The sequence below is a fragment of the Triticum urartu genome, chromosome 3A, assembly GCF_056163025.1.
Source record: "Triticum urartu cultivar PI428250 chromosome 3A, HENAU_Tu73, whole genome shotgun sequence".
Taxonomy (NCBI): Eukaryota; Viridiplantae; Streptophyta; class Magnoliopsida; order Poales; family Poaceae; genus Triticum; species Triticum urartu.
In genome coordinates, this window is record NC_141875.1 from 661727774 (window position 1) to 661737295 (window position 9522).

The 9522-nt window shown below is 54.7% G+C and overlaps 1 protein-coding gene and 1 non-coding gene across 2 annotated transcripts; one reads left to right on the top strand and one right to left on the bottom strand.

Moving 5' to 3' along the window:
- The first annotated feature begins 3251 nt into the window (after nucleotides 1–3251).
- Nucleotides 3252–3371, top strand: LOC125549804 (U5 spliceosomal RNA). Its single transcript, XR_015600066.1, has one exon. It is a non-coding gene; the product is annotated as a U5 spliceosomal RNA (small nuclear RNA).
- Nucleotides 3372–4012: 641 nt separating this feature from the next.
- On the bottom strand, nucleotides 4013–7711 carry LOC125545826 (putative glucuronosyltransferase Os01g0926400). The gene is made up of 4 exons (XM_048709864.2): nucleotides 7003–7711; nucleotides 5231–5619; nucleotides 4875–5116; nucleotides 4013–4777 (listed from the first exon to the last, which is right to left on the bottom strand). Exons 1-4 carry the CDS (start codon nucleotides 7139–7141, stop codon nucleotides 4264–4266), a joined length of 1284 nt encoding a protein of 427 aa, XP_048565821.1. The 5' UTR covers nucleotides 7142–7711; the 3' UTR covers nucleotides 4013–4263.
- Nucleotides 7712–9522: the final 1811 nt, after the last annotated feature.

Here is a 9522-nt window from a genome sequence, read left to right on the forward strand (position 1 = left end):
TGACGTGGTTTTTCTTCATGCGAAGGGAATCGAATCAAGTCCATCACTTTCTTGCGCCTTCGTTCTAGAAAATGGCGATAGGCTGCAGTTGGAGGCAGGGGATCGAATTAGCTGCTTTCCCCTTGAGAGCGACGATGTGTTGTGGTTGGCTCCCCATCGACAACGAGGGATGCCACGAAGAAATGGCTTTGGGTGAATCATAGTCAATTTTTACCTTCAAGATAAAACCAAAGATGCTAAATTTGTCCGTAAAAAGGAAAAAAGGCTAATGAATAGTGTCGTGTCCCGCAAAACATGCGTGAGATGTAGTTGAATTTGTCCACTTTCTTCTTGACAACGACGACGTTAGGTTGGAGTTGCCTAGAGTATGATCGGTAGCACGGAGGAACGCCTTGGTTCAAAAGTAGTTTAGATCTTCAAGAAATATACAATGTTGTGAATTTCTTTCTGTTTCGGACGCATACGACACATTGGCTTTGTTGTGTTTTCGGTAGCAAATATTTTGTGCATGGATTTCGGTAGCAAACGCCATGTTATGTGGGCCAATTGAGTAGGTCCACCTCTTTTCTTGTTGAAAAGATGTCGAGTTGAAGTCGTCTCTCTTTCAACGACGATAGGCCACGGACAAATAAATCAGGGTGGTGGATTGCGGTTTAGACCTCCGAAATACTTGTGCAAAATCATATGAAATTGGTGTGAAAATGCAAAAGAGGCTAAAAGTATATGCAGCCCTACATACAAGGAGAGAATAAATGGCTTGGATGAATTGTAACCTTTTGTTTTGAACTTTGAGATAAAACTAAGGACCCCCCCCCCCCCTCCCTCCAAAATAAAGAAAAGGATAAGACTAGCGATTGTAAATTTGTTCATAAAAAGAGAACAAAAACATCGACTGGTTAACGAATAGCGTCGTGTCTCGTGAAGCATGCGAGAGTCGTAGTTGATTTTGTCCACTTTCTCCTTGAAAACGACGTGAAATAGGTGTTGGCTTCTTATCAACAATGATAGGTAGCACAGAGAAATGACTTGGTTGAAAAAGTAGTTTAGACATCCCAGAAATATCCAGCATTGTGAATTTCGTTCTATTTCAATTGCATACGACGCCACTGCTTTCACCTTTTTTTTATGACAAGAATCGTGGATCTCTCCCTAGGGCCTAGGTCGTACCATGTGTTTGTGCTCCAGATAAGCGGATCCTCCTCTTTCTAGTGGAAGATGATGTCGAGTTGAAGTTGTCTCTCTTTCAACATCGAAAGGTGTCACGAACAAATGAATTAGGGCGGATTGTGATTTAGACCGACCAACAGTATACATGTAGAGCTACGAATAATACGGCTAAATCATCCTCAAAATCATAAAAGCAAAATCAGTGCTAAAATGCTAGTTGTAGCCCTACTACATGGAGCGAAAAAAGCAGGCTGTCAATGGAACACAAATGGTGGGTTGGTGGCGTTTATGATGGGGTTGTTGGCGATGTTAAGGCTGACCCCAAAATTAGCCTTATCCGGGCCCAAAAAATGCCATCCATCATTCCTAAATTTGACACGACGTTCCTAAGTTCAGGCAGGTCCCTGGTACTCGTCGTATTGAGACATGCGTGCGGTCGTCCCGTCCCTGGTGGCAGCCGGCCCTTGGACGCAGGAAAAGTCCACGAAGCAGCTGCGGCAGCTTTGTTTGCCCCGTCAGTCAGGTGCGTCGCACCTAGCCGCCGGATTACATTACACACAGGCAACGCCACGCACACGCAGACGCAGGGTGGCGGCTATTGCCTACCGCAGCCACGCTACTTTTACGTGCAGACTCGAGTCCCTCTCATCCATCGGGGGGCAAATTTAACAATTTTGACTTGTGGATAAAATCATTTCACAAAATGAACTGTTTTTAATTTTTTTACTCAGTTGACCTTTTTGAGTTACGCTCGATACGAAGGCACCACACTACATTGTGTAACGTCTGACTGACAGGTGTTACACATCTGTCCAATGTCGCACCCCGGACTGCCTAAAAATTACTAAGTCAATATGCAGCGCCTAGCCTCTAGACGTTGCATTAATGGTTGCGTTATTTACCACTACAAAATGAAGCAACCAGTAATGCAACGCCTAGACGCTAGGCGCCACACTGTATAGCTCTCGGACGCTGCATACTGACTCAGTAATTTTCGAATCACCCAGGTGCGAGCTGGCTAGGCGTGCAGTGTCTGTTAGTCAGGCGCTACACAGTGTAGCGTAGCGCCTTCGTATCGGACGTCGATCAAAAAGATCAGCTGAGTGGATTTTTTTTAAAAGCAGTTTATTTTGTGAAATGATTTCATTCACAGGTTAAAATTATCAAATTTGCCTGCATCGGGGTCCCTCGCGGGCACACCTACCGGCGAGAATAATCGGATCGGGGCGTTTCTGAATTCTGATGCGTTCGCGGTTCCTTCCCGTACCACTACTCTGCACAACAAATATTGATATTGGTGATCAGAAATCAGCATCAACCAACCCATGACATTCGGGGTTCATCACAGCTGAGAAAACAATTTTTGCCACTGGCCTCCGTCTGGACCGCCCATTTTCGCTCCGCCCGACGGGCCGCAAACACGCGCTGATCTGTCAGAGTTAAAGTACTAAGTACGCGTCCGGTCATGATGTTTTAGGGCGCGAGCCTGAAGCTTTGACCCCATCCCAAGGGCCAGTTGCCCCTTTGGCGACCGACCGACCGACCACGCCACACGGCGACGATGCTAGCCGTAAAAAAGAAAGTCCACACCCTCTCTCCCTCTGACTTGTGATTGCTTCCGTTGGTCAAAATCGTCACGGCGGCTTCTCTCAAAGCAGAGGGGCACGGTGACTTGATCTGATGAAGCAACTCGCTCACGGATCAGGTTATCACCCACCCCTACCGACAGCCCAAACGAGCGTACTGATGATGTGCACGGTGTTCTGGCTGAAAAGTGGCCGGAGGAAAACAAACGAGCATGTGCAGGTCTGGAATTTTTTTTATGCGCAACTATACATTTTGAACACAATTTATACGCGACCGGCCGGCCTGAGGTCGCTATCGAGGCCGGCGTTGCAGCCGGGCACCTTCTGGGCCGGCCTTTGGGAACAGCAGCCTGCGGGCGGGTTGAGCATTCTTTCGGAGAAGCAGTCAGTATAGGAGAAAGCAGCCGGCGTTTTTAGTCCCACCTCGCCTGGCTGAGCGGGAGGGGGCAGAGCGCTCGCCTATATAGGAGGGCGGGGTGCGAGTGGGGAGAGGCACGCAGCTGCGTGGTGAGCACAAGGCGAACTATTCTTTCGCCTTTTACTAAAGAATACCGTGTGCACGCCACACTGAGCAGCATACCCTAATTTTTAGAGGGTGTTTTCTCCTTGTGAGAAAGCCCCCCCAATTCAATGTTTCAAATGTTATTACAGATCTGATGTTTGGTGTGAGCCCTTGATAAATTAGGGTAAATCTAAGGATTGGCTTGAAGGTGTGTTTGTACTCCTTCCGTTCTGATATATTTTAGTTCTAGATATATACATTTCTGCAACGAGTAATTTGGAACAGAGGGCGTAGTTTGCAAAGGTTTTGGCCCCATAGTTCAGGTAGGTATGCATGCAAACACGTACAACAACAAAGCCTTTCACTTCACTGCAGTATCTTGTTGTCGCTTCAGACTCAATTCAGATTCTTGTTTATCGAAGAATCATTCAAACAAAACGATATCTGAATCTGGTTTATGCCTTTCAGCTCTCCGATTGTTTGTCTCAGGCTTTGTACGCTCACATGTTGCACCCGACATCTCCCCGATATCTTGTATCAGGATCTGTTCTTGAGTAACAGCTTAAGTTAACAGTCTGTTGGAGAATGTGATGCTTTGTGTGAAACCTGCATCATCCCCCCCCCCCCCCCCCCCCCCCCCTGATGAATTCGCTGCTTCGTGTGCGTCACAACTCAGATGGAAACTGCCATCTCTGTTTCTTCTCTGTTTTTGACTTCAGTCAGCACTGTCAAGTTCGTTAGCGTAGCAGACGGCGGCTATAAAAGGGAATTTGTTTGCACAACCATACTACACACTACAAAGAAAGTTGACGCCGCGCTGCTTCTCATCACATCTCTATCACTGCTGCTGGCTGCTGCGTACACTCAAAAGTGGCCGTGGTAAAAAAGAAAGAAAGAACGAAACGAAACGAACGGAAAAAAGAACAGGGCGTGAGGTCTTCTGAACTCTGAAGAACAAAAATGTACACGACGAGGCTACGCAAGCGCTCCGACGATCTTCTACACACGCTACCACGGCTTGAGGTCGCTGTCGAGGCCGGCGTTCCAGTCGAGCACCTTCTGGCCGGGCTTGAGGAACGCGCCCTCCCGGTGCGGCAGCTTGCGGGCGAGCCCGTTGAGCACCTGGTCGAAGGCGTCGCCGGGCCTGGCCGGCTGGTGGAAGAGCACGGCCTGCTTCATGGCCGGGCTGGCCAGCAGGCGCTGCTTCCGGAGCACGTCCTCGGGCGCCACCGACGCCAGGATGGAGTCGAGCCGCGGCACGTCCGCCTCCGCCACGAACACGCTGATCTGCTCCCACGGGATGGCGTCCGCGAAGGGGAGGACGATGTCGTCGGCGATGATCACCGGGATGCACCCGAACACCACCGCCTCCACCAGCCGCGGGCTCCACGGCGCCCACCCCAGCGGGCACAGGCAGAAGATGGCCCGCTGCATGTCCTCGTAGTACGTCGACGGGTGCTCCGACGACATGTCGAACAGCGGGTTGTCCTTGAAGTTCTCCCACACCGACGCCCGCGCGCCCCTGCATTTCATCGTCCATCATCATCCACACCGCCGTTAGCATCTCAACTTGCATCGTCTGTCGATCTACATGTCCGCCAATGGTGGCAATCCATTACCTGGCGTAGTAGCCGCCCTCGGGGTCGTTGCCCATGTCGTAGAAGAGGCCGCGGAAGTAGGCGAAGATGGACCGGGGGGTGCCGGGGGAGATGAGGTGAGCCTGCATCTTCTGCGGGTTGGCGTAGGGAGGAATGGTTATGGACCCCTCCTGCATGCACACATGGTTCCTCTGCCCGAACGTCTGCACCAGCGTCGCGCGCCGGAGCAGCGGCAGGATCCCCCTCTCGATAGCCCTCTCCTCCTGAATGAAAAAACACAAATCATTTGTGTTTCATTCTTCAGTATGTTGTTCATTCAGACAAAAAATTCTGTTGAAGCCCAGTAGTAAGTGGCAGCATTCATGTCAGTGGTGTACCTGATAGTGGAAGCACGCCCCGAAATCATGGGGAGCGAGGAAGAAGTGGTCGGCCCCCTCGGTCCGGTTCCAGTACGGCCATGTCGCCGCGATGTACTGGATGGCGCTCCGCATGATCCGGGGAGCCCGGAACGGCAGCGGGAAGCCCTGCTGCGTCAGGTCGCACGTCACGTACACCGGGGTGTAGAACCAGTCGGCCTCCTCCGGGTTCATGGTCCGCACCGCGCTCGCCAGCAGGAACTGGTGCATGAAGATCTCCGCCGCGAACATGTGGTAGAGGCACCGGTTGTCCTTCTCGAGCAGGTAATGGTTGTACTTCCTCGGCATCTCGTAGATGAACACCTTGAGCTTCCCCACCGGGTCGTCCTCCAGCACGTCGCCGGCGTTCCCTGAAGCAACATTTATGTTTTGAGCATATATGATCGGTTTACTTCAAACTGTCTCAAAATGTGGAGTACAGAGATGACACTTCTGTAGAACTAGTTTCAGTATTTATAGAACTACAGTTCGATTCTGAGGAGAAAATGATGGATGGATAATCGTGCATGGAGTGCTCAAATTTGTGCATAACAAAATCGCCACTTATGTTATGAACAGATGAGCAGCAGTTGGTGCGAAATGGCCGAGCCGTTGCGATCAGCAGCTCACCAACCATGCGATCTGCTCAGATGCTACAAAGATCAATCCCTATCAGGCAGTTTTAAACTTTGATGAAAACAATGGTAACCTCCTAATTTTATCCCCATTTTTAATAACCAATGCGGCGGTTGTTAGCACGTCAGGTTTCAACGGGAGGAAAAGAAAAACAGCCAAGGGAATCAGTGACATGATATCCATCCATCAGCGGAGTGAGTGGACGACCGGCCGGCGCTGAATTCAGCCGCTACTTTTATAAAATCATCGTCTCCGGATCTTTGCGTCCACCAAATCTGCGTCCGATGGAGCAGGCTGTGCGGGTTAGGTACAGCCCCGCCGGTGGTGCTCCTCGCAAGAAATGCTAATAATGGCATCCGGCACGCTTGATTCCCGAAGCGGCGAGGCAGCGCCATTACGGGAGCTGTGGCCCGCCGGGGGGATGGTGCGGAAGGGGGGCAATGGGGCCGAGATCCCACTCGTGGTGGATGCGGGCACGGCATGATCATGGCGTCTCGAGAACGATTTGATGCAATGCGGTGTACTGATGTGTGTAGCGTCGGAGAGGGAATGAATTCGGTGGTACTGAATTCACCTACCGACCATGGATTGCTTCGAGAATTGGTGGCTGTTACTGCTGGTACTTGGTTGCTGGTACAGTCCTTGATTACTGTGTGTGCCTGCCTGTCTGGTACCGGCCGGCCGGCGAGTCGCACGGCGGCTGGATCGCTCGCCGGCGCATTGGCAATGCAGGAGGCGTGCATTATTGATCCCGGGGAGCGGCAACATGGGCGGGCTGCTCCTGCAGCAGGCCGGGTGCGAATGACTAGTTGGAACCGGAGGACGGAGGAATGCAGATACAGCGGAGCAAGAATTGGATGGAAGCGTCGGTTGGAGGGACAGATGCAGCTAGCTAGCTGGGAGCCCTGCTCAATTTTGATGCGGATTCGGCAGCCAGGCGGCCAGCTGGCCGCGGCATTGCGTTCTGCGGCGGCGGCGGCGGCGGCGGCGCCGGAGCGGGGGAAATCTGAATCTCGGCGGGGCCAATTTCGGTATCCGTTGCGCGGCGTCGGCTCTGAGGGACGGGGGGATTTGGCTAAGGCACAGGAATGGAAGAAGGCGGAGATGGGAGGGCGTACCTGAGATCCTGACGTGCTTGTGCTGCTGCGGCTGGTGGCTTTGCGGCGGCGCGGCCGCGACGAGGAGCGCCGCGCAGCAGGCGGCGACGGCGAGCAGAGCCGCCGCAGCTATCGCGGACGGCCTGGTCCCCGCCCCCATTTGTCTCTCTCGCCGGCGCGGTGCTCCGGCCCGGGATGGCAGGCGGCCGGCGACCCCTCCCTCGACCTCCCTTCTTGACCACCTCAGTCACCGGCGCGAATGAAGACGGCCGCTGCTCAGGGCGCAAGCTGGAGGGAGCAGCGACCAATTGAGCGAGGCCGGCCCTGGTTTGCTTGCTCAGCTTGCAGCCAGGTCGGTGGTGCTTGCTATTGCTAGCCCTCCTCGTCTCCGGGTCCCTGTCGGCGTGCGTTGGACCGTCCCTCTCAAGCCCTCGCGGTCGCAGGCAGGACCCGGAAGGCCGCAGCAGCGAGGAGAGGAGATGGAGCGGGATGATGACGACGGCGAGAAGACAAAGGGATGGGGCGGGCGGCGGAGGCCGATTGGGGCGATGGCGCGGCGATGAGGTCAAGGTGACGAGCCAGCCAGTGGGAAATATACAACTCCTCTCGCCGATGCCGCCCCAGAAAAGACTGGGTAGTCTGGGTTGAACGCGCGACGCACACAGCACGGGACTGCGAGAGAGAGGGTCTAGTATGTAGAGGCCGGCCGGCTGGCTAGACTCTAGAGGGGTGGCGGAAAAGAAAAGAAAGGTGAGAGGGGGCAGGTGTTGGCGTGCGACGGAATCAACCGACGCCGCCCGGGGTCTCTCCGTCCCGCTTTCTCTACTACGTTTACGTACCCACTCTCGCTTCTTTCTTTCTTGTCTTCTCCGGCGCAAACCCGAGCGATTCCTTCTCGTCCCGTCCATGCCAATATGCCATTTTCTCACAATTAGCTTTTCTCCGGCACGTCGTGGTGGCCACCATGTTACCCCCCGACTAGTTTAATCGCCTGCTGGTGGCAGTACTATTATCATGCTACTCCTACTTGCTACGATCGGCCACGCACGAGGCCGTGCATGCGGAATCATGCATCGCATCCGCTCTCATTCTCGATTTTCCGATTTGATTAGTTTACTGGCCGTCGTCTCTCCCTCAATCACGCAGGCGCGCGTGAGCTGGAGACGGAGATGGAAAGGCGGGCGAAAAGGAGCGTCAAAGGGGGTCGTGTCATGTGTGCGTGCGTGACTGTGCGTGTGCCGTGCCGTTAGGTGGAGTGGTTAGCCGGATGAACGGTATTAGCTCGGAGAAATCTAATCATGTGAGCGTGACAGTGACGACGACGGCCCTGCGGATGTGATGCACGGCCAGCACAGCACAGCAAGCAGAGGCTTGCAGTTGCAGGCATGCAGCTAGATCGATCTTGCAGTGCAGAGACGGGCCAGGAGCCTGTCGCACCACGTTGCGGCGTCCGCATGCGCTGTACGTCCACCTGGCAACGCTGGGCTTGCTACGCGCGGCTCCACCTGTAAGGCCAACTCCACCGCACGACTCTATCCTGTCCGCCCCCGTTTGTTTGGGGTAAAAAGGACAAACGAGACGGCCCAGTGCACGGGTGCAAACATACTTTGGTCCGCTTTGTGTCCGCTTTCGATTCATCCCAGGTTCAAGTTTGCGCCGTTTTTAAGGTGAAACGGACAGCGCGCGGACGGGCAGGACGCGCGCACTTGTCCTCTCCTGGCCCGTTTGTCGGTGGGAAAAACCAACCCCCCTCCCCCGCCCATTTGGCGCCATTTCCCCCAAACCCTCCCACGCCCCTCCCGCCGCCCCCTCTCTCCCCCGTCCATGGCCGACGCCCCGCCGAGTTCCGGCGGTCTGGCCGTCGACCCGCCTGCAAAGGTGAAGAAGAAGGCGCCAAGGGAAGCGCGATCGGAGTGCACGCCGGAGGAGATCGCCAAGTTGGACGCGAAATCGGCGAAGAGGAGGGAACGAAGAGCGGTCGTCAAGGTCAATGCTGCCGCGGCCAAGTTCGCCCCCAGCGCGATGAATTGGAGGCCGCGCGGCGCAAGGCCGCGGCTGACGAGGAGGACCTCGTCAACAAAGCGCACACCATCCTCATGCTTGGCATGGGCCGTCCTGCCGGGTTCCCTGCAGCGGCTGTCGGCCCGGCGAGCACAGGCTCGTCGGTCGCCCGACATACGCACTGCTAGTCGCCGACGTCGCGCATCGCGCCCATGTCGCCCGGCTTTCCTCCGCCAAGGCATGACGGCCAGACCCGTTTCTCTGGGTCGCCGGACGTGGGCTTGTTCGTGCAGTCGACATCGCGCCCCGTGGCCGTCATCGACTTCAACGTCACTCCTAGGTCCAGCAGCGGCGGCCGGCCGTCCGTCGAGATGCAAAGAAAGCAGGCACGGGCACCGTTCACTGGCACCATGCCCCCCCCCCCCCCGCGTCTTGTTTGACGGAATGCCAACCCCAACGCCAATGGTCGACGACCCCTTCTACAACCAGTACATGGAGGACGCAATCTTCGAGGGTGGGCATGACCGTGCCTACGACCCC

Bases quoted from the DNA above. Each gene is read 5' to 3' on its own strand.
- LOC125545826 (XM_048709864.2), bottom strand. From the start codon at position 7,141: ATGGGGGCGGGGACCAGGCCGTCCGCGATAGCTGCGGCGGCTCTGCTC. The intron at 5,620-7,002 runs GTACGCCCTCCC...ATGTTGCTTCAG, and splicing joins CAAGCACGTCAGGATCTCAG to GGAACGCCGGCGACGTGCTG. The intron at 5,117-5,230 runs GTACACCACTGA...TTTTTCATTCAG, and splicing joins GGGCGTGCTTCCACTATCAG to GAGGAGAGGGCTATCGAGAG.